Here is a 17,262-nt window from a genome sequence, read left to right on the forward strand (position 1 = left end):
TTTTGTAAGAGCGATGCCTGCGAAGAGTGTCAATGCCTGTATCATAGCATTGCGCGTTGTGAGCTTGTTCGAAATGATATCGGACTGAGACGCTATATACAGCCATCGGGCGCTTGAGAGCTAGTCCAACTGTCGCCTCGCCTCGCCTCACCCGCCGCCGCGGCGGTCTATTGTCATGAGCAGCGTAGTCGATCATGCCGTCAAACCTACTACTGGGCGACATAAACTCGCCCCGTGCGAACGTGTCGAGGAGCCTGATCCAGGCGGCCAAACAGCTATTAGCCGCTTGTACTCAAACGGGAGGCTCACTGTTCTTCCATACTGCCACATGCATTCTGATTCCAGCAGGCCCATTGCTCCGACCGTCCCTAAACATCTCCAGTGCGGCCTTCAGACGATCCTGGACTCCAGAAGGGGACGGTTAAGAGCAAAGTGAACAACTTTATATTGCCTCGCGATATTCCCAATATCAAGCAATACACAAGCGTCCACATAGTCTTACCCTGCGACTCACCGCGCACCCTCGATGACTATCGGCTGACTCTCGTCCTGCACGCCTAGCGGCGGCGCCTGCTGCGTTCGAGACATAGCCGCCCCGAGCGCTTGTGTGCGGAATGCCAGTCCCCGCGTCTTCTCAATGACAGATTGATACACGGGGAGGGACGGGCGGTTGATTTCGATGACATTCTGCGGCAATGGCATTGAGTCGACGGAACACGCGACAATACCAAGGCAATCGTCACCTTTTCGAGATCGATCTTCGCATCGGCACCCATTCGGGTGTCGCGAATGAGGTTGACGATCCACTTTTCACCCTCATCCTTTGAGAGATTGAGCCGTTCCGAAAGATCGCTGCGGGAAGATATCGGTGACAGGAGGCTCTACAAACCAGCTCGTCGACGAACCTGATATCGATCCTCTGGTGAATTCGGCAGTACGCCTCACTGATCAGATAACGCGCATTGTCCATGAACTCGTCCCGGAACTCGCCCAGGAAGAAGTCATTTGCTGCGACCTGTTCCGCTAGGCTGAGTTCCCGCTGCGCCGCCTCAAAGTCAAACTCGACATAGAGCTCTTTTAAGAATGCAGTGATGGGGTCCTCGTACTGGTACTCCTCCATCTGGATGACCTTGACGATCTCGCGGATAGAGTTGCGCACGCGAGAGGATGACGCGCCCGATGCGGATTTTCGCGAGAGCACGGCAGCGCTGACGAGGTAGCGCAGAACCCACGGACATGACGTCTGGATTGTGTTGAGATATGTGGGTGAAAGGAATGTCTCGAGGAGGAGTGTGCGTCCCTGAGGGTGATTGAAGTATACGAAGAGCGACCAGTGCAGCAGCCAGGTCCGCGAGTGCAGCTGCGTGAGCGCGGGGTCGGTCGTCGTCGACGAGGGAGCGGTCGCGAATGCGGGGACGACGGGCGAGCGTGAGTCAATTGCCTCACGAAGGCTGTTGAGCTCCTCGAGCGCAACGTCCCACTTGCCGGTAAGAATGTCACATGCGAGCTTTCCCCAGTGGGCGGAAATGGTGAGGTCGGGATCGGTGGAGAGCACGCGGAAGTGGTATAGGTAGTCGGCGGCACCGCTGTAGTTGCCATAGGTGTATTGGAATTGTCCGAAGTTGTACAGGGCATTAATTTGTTCGAGGGTGACCTACCAACTGCGGGTCAGCAAAATTCGAGGGGTTAGCAAAAACGGCATACACCGTAATGATCCTTCAGATAATGGAGGTTCTGGTTCTTGTCTTGTCGCAGAGATTGTGCGACCTCTGGATTTTCAATGACATTCAATACCGCCTGCGCCTCCAGCTGCAAACGTTCATTTGTCGAAACTGCCTTCTCGCGCTTCTCGGCGAACTCTGCGAGAGTTCAATATGATCCAAAAGGACTAGACGCAGGATTCACCTTCTGGGACCTCCTGGTCTGGGTACAGCTGCTGGAACAAGCTCACAGCATAGTCCACCATGTTCGTCTCCTTCGCAAGTTCATACTGGGCTGCCTGCACGTCCTCGACCGGGAAAAGCTCGCTCTCGACAAGGTGGGCGAGGAGCGGAAATACCAGATGGCGATCGCAGTATGGAATGACGGTCCTCGTGAGGTCGTACTCGGCCATGGCGGAGGATAATGGCGACGTTGGTCGGAAGAGGAGCGAGTGCGTTCAAGGCAGAAAATTCGTCCTTCCAGATTGGTAAATGCAGTGGGCGCGTCGACGGGCGCCTACGCGTGGTGAACAGACACGTACGCGACCACGAGTAAGCTGCTGCCCATTACCACCATCTCTCCCACCTCGAAATGACAACTATTACGCGCAATCTTCCTTGGTTCATCAAAGACCTCGGAGTGGCTGTCGTTGGCGAGGTGAGTCGGAGGGAAACGCACCTTTTGGGCTGTAGTTTACGAGTGTTTGCAAGAAATGCTACACGTTGCTCGTCGAGGATTTGGATTTTGCCGACGTCGAGTGCTTGAAGTATTCTCTTTCTAAGGGGCTGGGCGTTGGCATTGTCATAGGAGGCTCCATCATGAAAGTGCCCCAATTAGTCCTCAGTGAGTCCCGTGGTACCATGCTGCACCCAGAAAAGCTGACTTGTCGCAGTTGTGTCGGCGCGTTCTGCTCGTGGCCTGTCGTTGACCGCATATGTCCTGGAAACACTCTCGTATGCGATTACCCTCGCTTATTCCTATCGCAACCATTTCCCCTTCTCGACCTACGGCGAGAACCTCTTTCTCACCATTCAAAATGTCATCATAACGTTCCTCATAATCTACTATCCTTCCTCCCCCCGGTTGACGCGGAATAAGCCATCCACGCACCGCCTGGGCATCGCCATACTCTCCACGCTTGCCGTCGCCATTTCACTCTTCTACCTGCCGACGACCACCCTGGCTCCTCTGCAGCTGGCCACGCTCCCTCTCTCGCTCTTCTCCAAGTTTCCCCAAATCCAGCAGAACTATCGCACAAAGAGTACCGGGCAGCTCTCAGCGTTCGCCGTCATCTCGCAGATCGGCGGCTGCCTCGCGCGCCTCTTCACCACTGCCACGGAGGTCGGCGATCCGCTCGTGAGCGCCGGCTTCGCGCTCGCGCTCCTGCTGAACTGCGTCGTAGGCGCACAGCTGTGGATGTACTGGGGCGCGGATGTGAAAGAAGACCTGGCTCGCGTGCCGACGATAGGCATCACGGAGAAGGATAGACACTGGCAGCCGGAGAGCCCCAAGGTCGAGGTGGTCGTCCCTCCGCAGTCACCCTCGATGAGGCAGCCTGCGGGCCGGAAGTGGGCGAGAAAGGTAGATTGAGTGCGATAAGCTAGCCTGTTTAACCTATTTGTGCGATTTTGATCATCACCGCTATGTTGCCGGATCATGACTGAGAGATATGTTCTATGTCTCCTATTTGACTTTTCTACCGTCATCACGAAGCCTATTTTGTCGCATTACTCTGCTGCTGCGTGCGAGCAGAGTGCTCTCCAGCCCGGCGGATACACCATGTCTATCATCCGCGGTGCGCTATGAGCGTCTGACAACGTACAACGTACGAAAACGAGAACACGTACGAATTCGTATGTCTTGACGGCATCCTGGTACGTGCTGAGTATCGCAGCGCGTCTCGGCGACTGCTGCACTTCGTCGACGATTGTTGATAGCTCGGAGTAGAATGGATCGTCCTGAGTTCGACGACAGTGGGTGCAATGCACGTCTGTGCAAATATGGGACATACCTCTGGGAAGTGAATAATTTCTGCCGGACGCACACAATTTTTAACTCGCCGTGCACACTGAAATCGGATTGCTAGCATACCTTCTGTTTCTATACCTGGTCGGCGGACAGACAACACGGGGTTGTTGTATGGGTCCATCAATTTGAGCCGGTACCCATCCGCATAGATCTCAAACTCGGTGTCATATGTGGTTCCTACATCTTCTCAGCATCGTTTCATTTCGACGGTGAAGAGACAGCGCAGACCGTGCAGAGCGATGACATGCGTCAGCGACCCAACCGCTCCATTCGTGTACTTCCATGATGCGTTGGTCAGGCGGGGGAGCCTGTTCTCGGGAGGGACCAGGCTCTCGTCGAACCGCTGCGCTTTGAGGTGACCAGGCGGCTCATAATGCTCGACCGTGTGCGCTGTGACGGACGGGAGCGAGACATCCCCGCCGAAATATCGGGAAAGATCACCTGCAATATAGAAACAACTGAATCTGCGGGTTTAGGTAGACAGAGCAGATAAGTTGATGTACAGAAGTGTGTCGCTTGTTCCACAATGGCTATCAAAAAATATGAATTGCTTGATGCTTCGTTGGAATGCATTTTGGAGAAACTTACGGCCGCCCGAAGATGCTTTGTTCCACCAAGACTGATTATATGATGTTAGTTTGCCATGTGAATCAAAGGAACGCGTTTCTCACGAGTTTCCTTGCGTATTCGCTGAGTGTATGTCATGATCACTGCGGGCAGTGTGGAACATGCAATCATACTAAGCCATCACGTATCTTGCATTGGTGCCCATTACAATGAGGTTATTCTCTTGAATGATCCGCCTAAGTGTCGCATCACGGTTGGAATCAGTCCACCCTGCACAAAATCAGCGGAGCTCGTACACTCACTTCATCATCTGCACCGCTGCGAGACATTTATATTATCGGATGAAAACTTACGTCTACAGCCTACCTGCAGAGTATCGTAGCATGTATCCTACGGTGACAAGGACTTGGCGCTTCTGCAGCTCGGCAGCCACACGCCAGCATGCGTCGGCGGGCCCACAGCTGACTGGCTTCTCCACAAAGAGAGCACAGCTGGAAAACGCACGCACGAGCTGCAGCTCCAGGTCGCTGCCTGGCGCGTCGCTCCCGCGGACAAAGGGCGGGACACCCACGATGGCGAGCCTGACGTTTCGCTTGTTAGACATGACAGCGATGGACCGTTCGTTTGTGCTCACTGGGGGGTCTCGGGCAAGGCGTTCGCGGCTTCACTCACTGTCGAAAAGATCTTACAATCGGCGTATGCAGAAGCGGCAGGACCAGATAGCTTGGTCTTGAGCTGTGCGGCTGCACGGTCTGTGTCCGGATCAATCAAGCATAAGACCTTGAGGTTTGACCCGAGTTTCCTGGAGAGTTGGTGAATATCACAATAGGAAATCCTGCACAGATCCATTGACCGTTCGAGCCGTAAAGTCTAGCCATCGTGACTGATTAGAGTTCGCGCGCAATAACTGCACTGAGACGATTCACGAACATGATTCCACGGACCCTCGACAGAGCCTACGATTGCTGGCATGGGGCTGGTGATTCACAATACAGGACAAGGTGGACGAACCGAAATTGATCTCCCCTGCGCCTATGAGCAGGACGTTGAAGGACATTGCAGCAAGAGTGGTGGCGATAGCTCAGGATCGCACGTGAGATTGCAGTATCGCTACACTGACAGACATGCGCTGCGATCATGATAAGGCATGCTATCCTCGCGTGCTGCTAAACGTTCACATGCGGCGGGGAGGCATCAGACAATATTCTCTGCCAACAAGTTGCTTTCAAGACAACAGCGGACACGGAGCACTTGCTACCGTATAGGCACCACGAAACACGCATGTACGAAAGGAAAGACATGCAAAGGTTGGAAGAGTCAACGATATGAATCAACGGGCAACGCGGAGAAAGCTCGACGTTGGGCGGGACGCCCGCCACCGTATGTCGGGGCGCACGTGACGGAAAAAGTCGAGGAGTGGCGGCGCTGCAACGGTTCTAGCGATACAGCCTTGCCATGATCCTGCGCACCTCATTATAAGGTTGCCCGTCTAACTCGATTGGCGTCCTGTCCTGGTATCCTTGAGGAGTAAGTTTTTTGAAACTGCGCACGACGGCGTGACGACACGTGGGTTGTTCCAAGTACAATGCATCTTCAGGCAGTCGACAGAGGAGCGGCGATGGTACGAGGTCTACTTCATCAACTGATGACCTCGAAGCTCATACCCCCACTCTTATATCAGGGTAGGCTGGCCGCGAGACAGTCAGAGTCTGCGGATTCCAGCGCAAGCGGCTCCTCAGGCTCGTCCGCTACGGGAAGTGCACAGCAACCCCCTAGTACCGATACCTCTGGACCCGCATCTACCTCCTCACCTGTTTCGACCTCGAGTGAAAGCCCACCTGAAACGTCGTCTTCGTCTCCGGCACCGCAAGCAAGCTCTTCAACCTCGTCGAGCGAAACAACCAGTACGTCCACTTCTTCAAGCGATACCGCCACCAGTACACCGAGCAGTACATCGACGAGCACTTCAACGTACGCGTCTTTCTTGTTTCTGCTGAATTTCCGTACAAATGAGTGCGCAGATCCATCAGTTCGAGTCCGCAGTCAACGACATCATCCTCTTCTTCGCCACCTCCAACAACATCTTCTACATATACAACCTCCTCGGATCCGCCGACATCTTCATCTACAAATGCTTCAGCTTCCACCTCAGCTCATACCACGAGCTCCTCATCTTCGCAGCCATCGCCGTCTAATATATCTTCGCCGCCGACGCAAACTGCAGCTTCAACATCAAACACGGCCAGCACCTCCGATCCGCAGCAGCCAACTAGCACAGCTTCATCGACGACGTCCGCCAGCTCTATCAAAGGTGAAATACAGACCACAATCACTTCATCGTTCGTCACCACTATCAACGGCTCAGCAGTATCAGTAAGTATCACCCAATACAGCCCTCGCTCAACCACACTCACCCTTCGCCCAGACATTCTCGCTCATCCCCACGACACTCAGTGCGCCGACCTCAACCACCTCCTCCGCAACCAACAAAGCGATCATCGCAGGCAGCGTCAGCGGCGTCGCCGCCTTCCTCGCGCTCGCACTCGCGATGATCCTCTTCTACCGCCGCCACCAGCACAAGAAGCTCAACTTCTTCCGGCGCAAGGACAAAACACCGCGCAACATGCTCCTCGCGGGCGAGGACATGGACGACTACGATCTCCCGCCCACCATGCGCAGCTACTCGGACTTCCCCGGGCCTTCCTCGCGCACCGCATCGTACTACTCCGGATCGCTCAATGGCCCCCCGCTTGACCCCAACGCGGGCCCGCAGATGGCGCGCATCCCATCGCCGCACCTCATGGGCATGCGCACCTCCGAGTCCGGATCCATCTTCCAAGAGGCCGTCTGGCCACCGCCCAGAGCCGGGCTCATCGACCCGCTCAACACCTCCTCGCGCGAAAGCCTCTCCCGCATCGTCGATGACGTTATGGGCCCCGCACAAGCCCCATCAAGCTCTCAGGCGGCCGCATCCTCGGGACATGGGCGTTCAGACTCGCAGACGGCACTGCTGTCGAGCGCGCCGGATTCGCCGAAGCCGACGTGGCGCAGTCCGTTGTTTGTGACGAATATGGGTTCCGAGACGGCGTCGGTTAGCAGCCCGCCGCGCCAGACGAGCAAGCTCGCACCGCAGACGAGAACATTTCAGGATGAGGATACGGGTACCTATCCCATGGGAGAGGCGCTGTAGACATCGGTCTCCGCCATATTGACTTGCTTGCACCCGATGCGTAGTTTATGCTAAGGATTCAATATCTTTTCATGTGTTACTTGCTGTTCAGACGCTTCCTCCCAGTGCTTAGTACTTGCTGGACACGGACACGGACAGAATGCTTCCCAATACTTTACTGATGCTCTGTACTGTAGTGGATACGGATCTCCGCGGACTTTTTGCTCTCTCTTGCATCGACACGATGATCACAATATTGAATGTTATCGGACTCGCCACGCTCGATATTCGATCTAAGTTAATCCATTAGACTCACATATGTCCCTTGTGCTCAACGAGCGATAGCAAATACACGTGGTCAACACCACATCCGAATTCAAAACGTGCAAGTCCGTGTGTGGGGTACTAACTACTACGAACAGACGCAAGAATGGTAAATGCGTATTAGGACATGCGGCGAGCGAGCGTAAGATACCATCATCATAATATACAGCATCGTCGATGGGCATAACTGTCGTTTTGCACGGCGGCGGCTGAGTAACGTGAGACGCGAGAGCGGGCAGGATATCCTTCATGATCTCGAAGCGCGCAGAGCAAGCGCGCGCAAATAACTTAATCTAACGGAAAAAGTCAACAACACGCCGCTTTACAGTCCAGTCCGCGCGGAACGTACATAGCCAAAGCATGGCGCCTAATCTCTAGGTATCTGGTCGTACCGTGGGGGGACCTCGTTCGAGACGTTCTCCTCCTCCTCCGTCGCGTCGAGCCGGCCGCCATCCTGGTGCTGCACGACCTGTGCCGGTTCCTGGTTCGCAATCTGCATACCACCGCGGCGCGCCATTGCCTCGCGCTCCTTATTCGATGGCAGCACGACGCCGCCCGAACCAGTCGGCCCGCTCGAGCTCGTCTGCGCGAGCGATGGGCCTGGCGATGGCTGGCGGAAGTCGGGGTAACCTGCCGGTACGGGGCTCACGGACCCGCCGTAGCCCTGTGGGTTTGCGTAATTGCTATATCCAGCGTAGTCTTGGTGCTGCTCCGACGTGGGCGCGTACTGAGACTGCGAGTACTGCGAGGGCGCGCTCGTCGCGGGTGGGCTCACGGATTGTCTGCCTCTGACTGTTGCTGCTGCCGCACCGCCTGCACCTGCGCCAGCGAGGCCGCCGGCCAGGAAGGCTGGGACATCGCCGTGCTGACGCATCTCCTCGTTGCCCGCGCCCGCGCCTGAGCCCGGCGCGGACGGAGCGCTCGGACTGTATGTGTATGGCGTGACATCATCGGCGCCTGCAAGGTCGACACCGTGGCCTCCTGACAGGCCCACGACACGATCGGGGTCAAAGTTGCCGTCAAAGTCATCTCGTTTGCGATGGCGGCGACATAGGAAGAAGAGGAGCACGAGCAGGACGAGGGCTCCGCCCACGCCTCCTACCACTCCTCCGACGATGGCGCCGGTGTGATTGCTTGACTTTGTCGCATCGATGGATGCGCCGCTCGTGATCGTGGCAGTCGCGGTCAGTGTCTGCACAGAGGTGACGACAGAGCCTCCAGCATCTGTGAAACTGGAAGTTTGCAGGATGAGAACAACGCTCGAGCATCAAGGCCTATCGACTTACACGCTGGTGCTTGTAGACGTGAATGTCGAATACGAGGTAGACAGAGAGTGGGATGATGATGTGCGTGTGGCCTGAGAGGAGGATCCATTGGCACTGCTTGATGTTGCTGTTGAGCCAGTTTCAGAGCTACCCGAGCCACCAGCCTGAGTCGATGACGACGAAGGAGGATTTGAAGTAGACGAAGAAGTGTTAGGTGGAGGACTACTTGACGTGGGAATAGGAGTTGAGGAAGCAGTGGAAGTGGGTGTACTTGAGGGAGTGGTGGAGGAGGAGGTAGAGGTAGGGGTAGTGGACGTTGAGGTATGTGTGGTTGACGTTGGCGTTGTCGATGTGGTTGTGGTTGTCGACGTGCTGGATGGGGTTGGCGAGCTGGATGAACCTGATGAGGAGGAAGAGGAGGAGTCAGTACTCGAGATTGATCGTACCGAAGATGAGGATAATGTGGGGGCTACAGAAGAGGACGAGGATGAGATGAATTGGGAGGAAGAGGTGGATGCAAGATTGGAGGAAGATGTGGAAGAATCCGGACCAATTACTCCTGAGTTGGCCGCGGAGCTTGTAGCAGTTGTCGACACCGACAAGGACGACACCGATACGGACGACGCCGACGGAGACGACGCCGACTGGGAGGACGCCAACGACGCCGAGTCCAACGACGCGGACGACATGGACATAACAAGCAAAAAGGGAAGCAGATATGAACTAGGAGGAGGCGAGGCGCGAGCAGGTGGGGTTGGAGCACGAAAGTCTTATTTCTTGTCAAATTGTTTCGCTCCAACGCCTTATTTCCTGCCCCGGCTCGGACGAGCCCCTCCGAACGGCCACTAGACGAGATAAGAGGAACAACACTCACTATCCTGCCCGCTGTTGACCTGGGACGCTTCGCTCGACATGGCTGCGGCACTGCTTGCTGGGGCAAGAGTACACGCCGCGAGGACACGGAGGAGAACGGTGTATATAGGCACGGTTCTTGTGCTACCACCCTCCTTCTACCCGGTCACGTGCTCATTCCCACAAAGGGATGTTTCCGCCATACACGCGTGCGCACCGCCCCCCGACGCCGAAATTACACAAATTGCCCTAGGATCAGGTCTATGTTTTTATCTAGATGTTTATCGACCGCCAGGGGAGGCTCCTTGTAGTCGTCATCTGTGGCCAGGTCTGCGCTCTCCACCCACTATCGGGCGGTCTTGCCTGCCCGCGCAGGAGTCGTGTGATCCCGGCCTTGGTCTTGACCGGTATCATTCCTCGACCTCGCCGCGCCCAGCTCTCTCACGTCCGTCCCTCTTACAGACACGCTCATCACTTCAAACGTCTCCGAGAAACATAGCTTTGCGACACTTGGTTGACCTTGGCACCGACTCGGAAGATTTGGCTTCATTGCACTTTGCTACCGAAGACGTCGGGTGCATCGTCTTTCCGCGCTTCGACGTCGACGCTGATGAGGCCCACACGCCCCCAGAAGCACGCGTGTTGATTATGGCAGGCTGCGCGTATTCACTGGCTGGCGCTCGGACGACCCGTGGAATGAAATGCGCAGTCGCTGCAAATAACCCCGTTCGTGATTGGCCTCCCGAGGGCTCATAATTGATCGTCAGCTGCCAGCATCGGACCGAGCTCTTTGCTGACTCCTGTACTGCGAGATTACCTTCGATGTCCCAGGTACTGTCAGCTCGTGTGCTCAAGCCAACATCGTTCAAGATTGCATGTATCTCGTCCTTTATAGCCCGCTCCATCGCATTCTCACCAACGTTCAGAAATTGGCGACTTACGCACGGAAGGTTACGCCGAGTGTCCGCATCTTCTCTGCGAGAGCCACTCCTATCATCATACCGCATCATGCGCCGAGCGATAGCAGCGGCGCGCGCGCCGCTCAGGCCTTCGACGTTCAACATAGGCGCGCTGTCGGCCGCCAGTCGAGTCAAAGCGTCTGTATACATCACACTTTAGACCGCCGTTTGAGATGGTTGACTTTTGATATTGCTGCGGGAGCTCATCATGGCACGGAGTGCACTCGGATCAACTAGTGGTGGTGCGCGATGACTCTCGTTTTACGGAGCTAACCTTTGTCTTTCTCTCTTGCGCAGCTAGAGGTGCATCGTATCATCTAGAACTTCTCGCCAACATCACCATCGTCGAGGGATTCCCGCAAGTTCGCAAATCCCGAGTGCCGCACCGAAATCGGTCACATGTGCGCGTCGCGTCGCGTGGGTGGTAGCTCGATCGGTTAATTTGCGCTGTACATGCCGATCAACGGTAAAAATGGCTATCAAATGGACTGCAAGCTAGCGTGTCACAATCATTTCTCTGCCACATAGAGCATCTGCGCTCGGTGTCGACATTCAACCAATTAATGATTGCTTTCGAAAGCCCCGCGGTTCGTAGCTGGCATTCCTGACCTATCAGGAAAGGTCATCATCCTGACAGGAGAAAATGACAATTCTGGAAAGACCACCATGGGAATGTAAAGTTGCTCAACTTGGCGACTCACGAGGGCTCATGAAAAAATGCCGCTTCAGCACAACACCGAAGTGCGACTGGTGCCGCATGGCAAGGTGAGGACGTAGCAACCAACGAGGAGCTAGGAAAGCGACTGGGAGAGGTGACGTTCCTGCAATTGGGTTTGTGCACTCGAAGTCGATCAAAAGAGCTGCGGTTGAGTTCGAGTGATGGGTGTGATGCTGTTCGGGCTGCGTGTTATGGCGCAAGGAAGGTGTAGCAAGGAGCATTTTGTTGAGAAGTGGGTGAGACTGGCGATGTAATGATTCCTCGCACTGTGAATGGGTATGACGTTCAATTCGGCACCGACGTCCTCGATGCGCTCCCTCCTGCCTCCACTCACCTAGACACCTCGCGCACTCACGCATCGGAGCAATTGTACCTCGTACAATTTCCTCTCCTGGTCATGCTCGCCCATAGGTCATGAAACAGGAGAAAGCATCCGCATCGTCACTACGTCTTCGCTAGGCCACATCTTCACCCGGCTGAACTTTGGCACGCATGCTGCGACAGCCCAGAGAGGAGGATGAGAAATGCAGGAATTGCACCAGATGAAGAAATACGTAAATAAACGTGTCATTCTAGATGACTGGGCGGATGGGTGATGAGCAAGGCGATATTGTCTTCGCTGTTTAATTATTGAGAAGGTACGGGGTAATGCGCCATGAGCTGTATTCCAGCACTGTCCTGGAGGCGAGCAATTTGAATTAATGCGCATTAATCGTATCACCTAAACACGAGCTTCACGATTTTGTCATGGTAGTGCCTTACACAGCCAGCGATAGACGAGAAGACGACGCGAGGATGGACGTCGCAGTGTAACTCGCCAATTTCCTGAGTGATGTGCAGCCTGCTGGATGCTTACATATCGCGATATCTCTGTAGTACTTAGGGAAGCATGAATCTTGGATACCTTGATCAGGTGTGTGCAATATAATATATAATGCACCGAGCAGCAAAGTCGGAACAAAGCCTGAACCGGCTGGCGGACGGCGATGTGATCTCGATCAGTCAGTGAATACGCAATTCAGGCGCTTACCACACCGAGGCTGCAACGCTGATTACGCCAGCTTGGACTCTTTCCTAGTACAACTACTTGACTTCCAACCTTACACTGCCCGCGCATACATTCTGCTTACGATGACCCCACTCTTCGGCGACGAGCTCACACGGCGACGGAAAGAGATCAACCTCGGCGGCATCCGCTCCGCCTCCAATTATTCAGATATCCTTCACGAGGCGAAGAAGGCACGCTCCCAGCGGCATGACCTCAAACGCAGGCAGGATAGCGCTACTAAGATCCAGGCGTGGTGGCGGGGCTCCTTGCAGGCTCGTGAGACGAGACAGGAGCTCCGGAGGACGTTTGCGCAGGATGTGGTGGGCTTGACGGGCTTGAGGTGTTTAGTGCTCATTGGTAAGGATGAGGACGTCCTGGGTCAGTGGTCGACTGCAGTAGCGAATGGACGACAAGGTGCGAGCGAATACGTTGAATGTCTTTTGCATGGTGCTGAATATCACGCAGATGTCCTTCTGCATGACGAGCCGAGTTGGCATACCCTACTCAAACGAACAGCCCTGCTACTCCTCGAATCGCTATCGCTTGAGCCACAGTGCGTCCATCCGTGTTTAACTCTCGCAATATATGCGCTAACAATCGAGCAGATCTCAATATGCGCTATCTCATCTGACCGTTCTCAACTCCCTGCTCTCAAGCACACCAGCCAAAGCCGAGTACGTTGAATATCTACTCGATCGCGGCTATTATCGCCTCCTGGGTCAGGCGCTCTTACAAATCGTACGTCGTCTCGCATATATGCTGTGATATATTCTCAGATTGTTACATAGCCTGTCGAGTCCAAGGCAAAGTCTCCCAGTCTCCCGCCACTCGTCTCTCTCATCACACTTCCTCTGTCCTATTCGGTCCTTCTGCCGCAATGTCTGACAGATCTGGTAATCTATATCCTCACCATCCCCCTCCTTCCCAACCGTCTGCCGATAGAATCTCTCAAGGCATTCACCCGAGCGCTGCCGCTCTCCTCGCTGCATATAGTCGCCCCCTCCATCGAGTCGCTAGTGAGCAGCCCGCCACTCTCGCCACCTGAACCCAAGATCCACTTGCTCGCAAATCTCGTCATGTTTGCACCTCCCGCCTACCCCAAGCTCTCCCCCGCAGCGTTCGACGCGTATCTGCAGCTAATGTCCGCGCTCATGAACCACCTCCCAACGCACGCGCTCGAGCCGCCCGAAAAGAAGGAAGACGCGCGCAACTGGGCGGATGGCGACGAGTCGGACGAGGACGAGGATGCGATCCAGGTGTCCGTCGTAACCTCGTTCGAGCCGAAGTCCATCCTCCCAGAGCTCGATAATCGCACACGGATGCGGTTACAGACCCTCCCGTCCCCGGACCACCTGCACGCTCTGTTGCAGGCGGCTCAGCGCCATCCGTCCAGGCTCAGTCTCATCTCGTTTTTCTTTGCGCTTACGAATGTGTGGCCGTCGAGGAAGGATAAGGTGTTGGGTACTGTAGTCGCGTTCAATAGGGGCGGGCTCGTAAGGGAGATATACCGCCTCTATGTCAGGAGTTCACCAATTGGACGAGAAGACACGTTGGATAAGCTAACAAGTAAGTTTCCACACTCGTCTGTAGTTCATTGTACATCTTATCTATTCTGCCGTAATAGGCCCCGAATTCGCCGATTCTTGGCCCCCACTGCTGTTTCTCATCGACCTCTATACGCAGGCGCTGCTCACGATGGGCGACGACGAGTTCTTCTCGAGTGCGCTGGGCACGAATGCACCGCGCAACCCGCTCGCGCTCGACGAGATCGTGTCATTCTCGCGCCGCCTGCTCAATGCCGCATTCACGCTGTATTGGCGCGAGGACTTGGGTGGCGCGGTTCCCGGCCTCGGAGTCTTGCAATGGGCTACGGTGAGGTTTCAGCTGGCGAAGTGCTTGCAGGCAATACATGCGAGAGAGTAAGTCCACTGGTGGTTTGATTATCGCAATCCATTCTAATCGTGGCGTCTGCAGCTCGAGAAGGCGTTTCACTCCCCCCGACCATTGGCTGGTTACTTCTCAAGTGGACATGACCACGTTCATCCAGGCCGCCGTGTTCGTACTCTCTCACATACCATGCTGATCTCCGTCCGCTGACCTCCGCATTGCAGCATCGAAGAGCAGAACCTCGCGCAGCCACATGGAGCACACCCGCTCACCAAGCGGCAGGTCGCGTACCTCTCGCCGCGGCTCGGCGTGCTGAACAACATCCCGTTCGCCATCCCGTTCGAGACGCGCGTCGCCATCTTTCGCAACTTCATCCGCAATGACATGGCGACGCGCGGCGTGCGGGAAACTCCGCACTTTGCACGGCAGCGCGTCGTCGTGCGCCGCGGATCTGTCGCGCAGGACGGGTTTGACAAGCTCGAGGATGCGGATTTGCATGCGCCGATCATGATCACGTTTGTGGACCAATTTGGGAACGAGGAGTGAGTGTCGTCGTGGCATGTGGCTGTTTGATCCGATGGCTAATTCGGATATTCGCTCGTAGGGCCGGTATCGATGGCGGAGGCGTCTTCAAGGAATTCTTGACATCTCTGTGCAAGGAGGTGTTTGATACCGACCGCGGGTTGTGGCTCGCGAACAAGGCGAACGAACTGTATCCCAACCCTCACTCCTATGCCACTGAGTGTAAGCATCTTTTTTGCTTCATGCGCACGGGATGCTCATGTCGCGTGGAAAAGCCCACAGCTTGAGTTGGTACCGCTTCATCGGCCGCATCCTGGGCAAAGCACTGTACGAGGGAATTCTCGTCGATGTCGCGTTTGCTGGCTTCTTCTTGGCAAAGGCACGCAATTGTTGCGATTCGTGAAAAATGTCCGGCTAACGCTTCCATTCCATAGTGGCTCGGGAAGCAGAGCTTCCTCGACGATCTTGCGTCGCTGGATCCGGAGCTGTATCAGGGTCTCATCTTCCTGAAGCACTATGAAGGGAACCCGGAAGACCTCACCCTGAACTTTACTGTTGCCGAACAAGGTATGCACTCTGTCGTGTCATTAATGCTGCGCTGACATGGCGCGTAGAATTCGGCGTGACAAGGACCATCGAACTGATCCCCAATGGCAGCAACATCGCCGTGACTCGCGAGAACAAATTACAATACATCTATCTCGTCTCACATTACCGCCTCAATAAGCAAATCAAGAAGCAGAGCGAGGCCTTTTTCGAGGGTCTCTCGGACATGATTGACCCCAAATGGCTAAGGTAAGCTGAACACGCATGCCAGATTAGGCGTTGGATGCTGAGCTGGTTTCTGTAGGATGTTCAACCAACAGGAACTGCAGATCCTGCTGGGCGGTGTCAATTCACCGATTGATCTCGACGATCTCCGGCAAAATACCAACTATGGTGGGCTGTACGACGATCATCACCCGACGATCGAGATTTTCTGGAGGGTCAGTGGAACACGTCATTGTGCTTATTGACATTGCTGAGATTGAAGCATGATGATCCAGGTTGTCAATTCCTTCGACCAGGAAAAGCGCCGCGAACTCTTGCGATTCGCGACGAGTTGCAGTCGGCCTCCTTTACTGTGAGCAGCGCCGTTCTTTCTTTCAAGCCAAGCCATGTTGACGTCACCTTTCAGCGGCTTCAAGGAACTCGTTCCGAACTTTTCCATCCGAGACTCCAGCTCAGATGAGAACCGCCTGCCGACCGCTAGTACGTGCGTGAATCTCCTCAAGGTACGCAAAGTATCTGGCGACAGTTAGTCTATTCGATGCTCACCTAGTTTGTGCAGCTTCCCCGGTACCAGAGCGAGAAGGTCCTCCGCGAAAAGCTCGTTCAGGCCATCACCTCCAATGCCGGTTTCGACCTATCATAAATACGGGTATCCTTGCCGTTGCCGTGTGTTTCTGTAGCATGTTGAAATTTTAGATTTGGTGTAATTGTAGCAATGTACCATAAGTGCATTATTATATAAATCTTTCTGTTTTCTCTTTCTGACGTTGATGATCCCGACTGAGCTGCATTGAGACCGCAACAATCAGTTCTGTAGAAGACGACGCACGTCAATGGCCCAAAAACCTGGCCTAAGAAAGGGAGGAACGGAAATTGACGGCCGCACAACTTGCGCGGTCCCATGGACAGCACGTCAACCGACAGGCGTCACCAGTTTGATGCGATTGCCCATCACCCGTATCACCTCCCCGCCCAAAAAATTCGAAAACGAGCGGCGCATATTTTCAACCGTGAATAATTCTGTCACGGGCTGCGAAGTTCCGAGCGGACGCTGCCCAAATATAAAGTGAAATGAGGTTCTCCGCGGTCTAGATGCCACCAAGTGATCAATGTCAAGAAGTTCATCATGGCGCTCCAAAGATGGTCCGCTCACCAACTACCCTCTCTTCCCATTGACTTATCGCGCACCAGTGCGTGGCAATAGTGGCATAGGCTGGAGAATGACTTCGAACCCATCTCCTCGGAACATTTCGAAGAGAAGCTTGCGAAACAGTCATTTGAAATGCCACGTTGGTGAACATGAAGATTGGCGCGTAATTTCTGAGCCAACTTGCACGCTTAGCGGAGAATGCGCTTTCGACCAGCTAAGTTTGATATCACGACCTCCACCTTGCACCATAAGGATTGTATGCGATTAGTGAGCTGGCGTTGCCGCTCATCGATAACACTCA

The 17,262-nt window shown here is 54.8% G+C and overlaps 7 protein-coding genes across 7 annotated transcripts; 3 read left to right on the forward strand and 4 right to left on the reverse strand.

The window, feature by feature from the left end:
• Nucleotides 1-59: 59 nt before the first annotated feature.
• LAESUDRAFT_708884 (eukaryotic translation initiation factor 3 subunit 6) lies at nucleotides 60-2,206 on the reverse strand. The gene is made up of 5 exons (XM_040906698.1): nucleotides 1,906-2,206; nucleotides 1,705-1,859; nucleotides 906-1,654; nucleotides 744-852; nucleotides 60-687 (listed from the first exon to the last, which is right to left on the reverse strand). Exons 1-5 carry the CDS (start codon nucleotides 2,111-2,113, stop codon nucleotides 511-513), a joined length of 1,398 nt encoding a protein of 465 aa, XP_040758165.1. The 5' UTR covers nucleotides 2,114-2,206; the 3' UTR covers nucleotides 60-510.
• A 25-nt stretch (nucleotides 2,207-2,231) lies between these two features.
• On the forward strand, nucleotides 2,232-3,463 carry LAESUDRAFT_708889 (mannose-P-dolichol utilization defect 1 protein). Its single transcript, XM_040906699.1, has 3 exons — nucleotides 2,232-2,358; nucleotides 2,412-2,544; nucleotides 2,594-3,463. Exons 1-3 carry the CDS (start codon nucleotides 2,293-2,295, stop codon nucleotides 3,289-3,291), a joined length of 897 nt encoding a protein of 298 aa, XP_040758166.1. The 5' UTR covers nucleotides 2,232-2,292; the 3' UTR covers nucleotides 3,292-3,463.
• Nucleotides 3,275-5,575, reverse strand: LAESUDRAFT_816521 (uncharacterized protein). The gene is made up of 15 exons (XM_040914785.1): nucleotides 5,308-5,575; nucleotides 5,227-5,252; nucleotides 5,150-5,166; nucleotides 4,931-5,098; nucleotides 4,663-4,877; nucleotides 4,599-4,614; nucleotides 4,470-4,532; nucleotides 4,401-4,419; nucleotides 4,318-4,348; nucleotides 4,233-4,259; nucleotides 3,958-4,170; nucleotides 3,793-3,906; nucleotides 3,713-3,732; nucleotides 3,549-3,659; nucleotides 3,275-3,484 (listed from the first exon to the last, which is right to left on the reverse strand). Exons 1-15 carry the CDS (start codon nucleotides 5,351-5,353, stop codon nucleotides 3,416-3,418), a joined length of 1,155 nt encoding a protein of 384 aa, XP_040758167.1. The 5' UTR covers nucleotides 5,354-5,575; the 3' UTR covers nucleotides 3,275-3,415.
• Nucleotides 5,576-5,743: 168 nt separating this feature from the next.
• On the forward strand, nucleotides 5,744-7,828 carry LAESUDRAFT_816522 (uncharacterized protein). Its single transcript, XM_040914786.1, has 4 exons — nucleotides 5,744-5,917; nucleotides 5,978-6,267; nucleotides 6,318-6,669; nucleotides 6,722-7,828. Exons 1-4 carry the CDS (start codon nucleotides 5,882-5,884, stop codon nucleotides 7,484-7,486), a joined length of 1,443 nt encoding a protein of 480 aa, XP_040758168.1. The 5' UTR covers nucleotides 5,744-5,881; the 3' UTR covers nucleotides 7,487-7,828.
• Nucleotides 7,829-8,020: 192 nt separating this feature from the next.
• Nucleotides 8,021-9,928, reverse strand: LAESUDRAFT_732283 (uncharacterized protein). Its single transcript, XM_040910212.1, has 3 exons — nucleotides 9,076-9,928; nucleotides 8,139-9,021; nucleotides 8,021-8,082 (listed from the first exon to the last, which is right to left on the reverse strand). The coding sequence occupies exons 1-2, from the start codon at nucleotides 9,741-9,743 to the stop codon at nucleotides 8,157-8,159; spliced, it is 1,533 nt and encodes a 510-aa protein (XP_040758169.1). The 5' UTR covers nucleotides 9,744-9,928; the 3' UTR covers nucleotides 8,021-8,082; nucleotides 8,139-8,156.
• A 271-nt stretch (nucleotides 9,929-10,199) lies between these two features.
• LAESUDRAFT_753203 (uncharacterized protein) lies at nucleotides 10,200-11,992 on the reverse strand (the record flags this gene model as incomplete). The annotated part of the gene is made up of 8 exons (XM_040911764.1): nucleotides 10,200-10,361; nucleotides 10,426-10,817; nucleotides 10,848-11,005; nucleotides 11,140-11,162; nucleotides 11,252-11,312; nucleotides 11,373-11,474; nucleotides 11,567-11,849; nucleotides 11,939-11,992. The coding sequence occupies 8 exons, from the start codon at nucleotides 11,990-11,992 to the stop codon at nucleotides 10,253-10,255; spliced, it is 1,182 nt and encodes a 393-aa protein (XP_040758170.1). The 3' UTR covers nucleotides 10,200-10,252.
• Nucleotides 11,993-12,625: 633 nt separating this feature from the next.
• Nucleotides 12,626-16,544, forward strand: LAESUDRAFT_816524 (HECT-domain-containing protein). Its single transcript, XM_040914787.1, has 15 exons — nucleotides 12,626-13,045; nucleotides 13,097-13,184; nucleotides 13,237-13,369; nucleotides 13,420-14,197; nucleotides 14,256-14,550; nucleotides 14,606-14,686; nucleotides 14,743-15,060; nucleotides 15,123-15,262; nucleotides 15,316-15,419; nucleotides 15,475-15,607; nucleotides 15,655-15,835; nucleotides 15,891-16,026; nucleotides 16,087-16,163; nucleotides 16,218-16,314; nucleotides 16,371-16,544. Exons 1-15 carry the CDS (start codon nucleotides 12,715-12,717, stop codon nucleotides 16,452-16,454), a joined length of 2,976 nt encoding a protein of 991 aa, XP_040758171.1. The 5' UTR covers nucleotides 12,626-12,714; the 3' UTR covers nucleotides 16,455-16,544.
• The last annotated feature ends 718 nt before the right edge of the window (nucleotides 16,545-17,262 follow it).

The sequence above is a fragment of the Laetiporus sulphureus genome (assembly GCF_001632365.1).
Source record: "Laetiporus sulphureus 93-53 unplaced genomic scaffold LAESUscaffold_82, whole genome shotgun sequence".
Taxonomy (NCBI): domain Eukaryota; kingdom Fungi; phylum Basidiomycota; class Agaricomycetes; order Polyporales; family Laetiporaceae; genus Laetiporus; species Laetiporus sulphureus.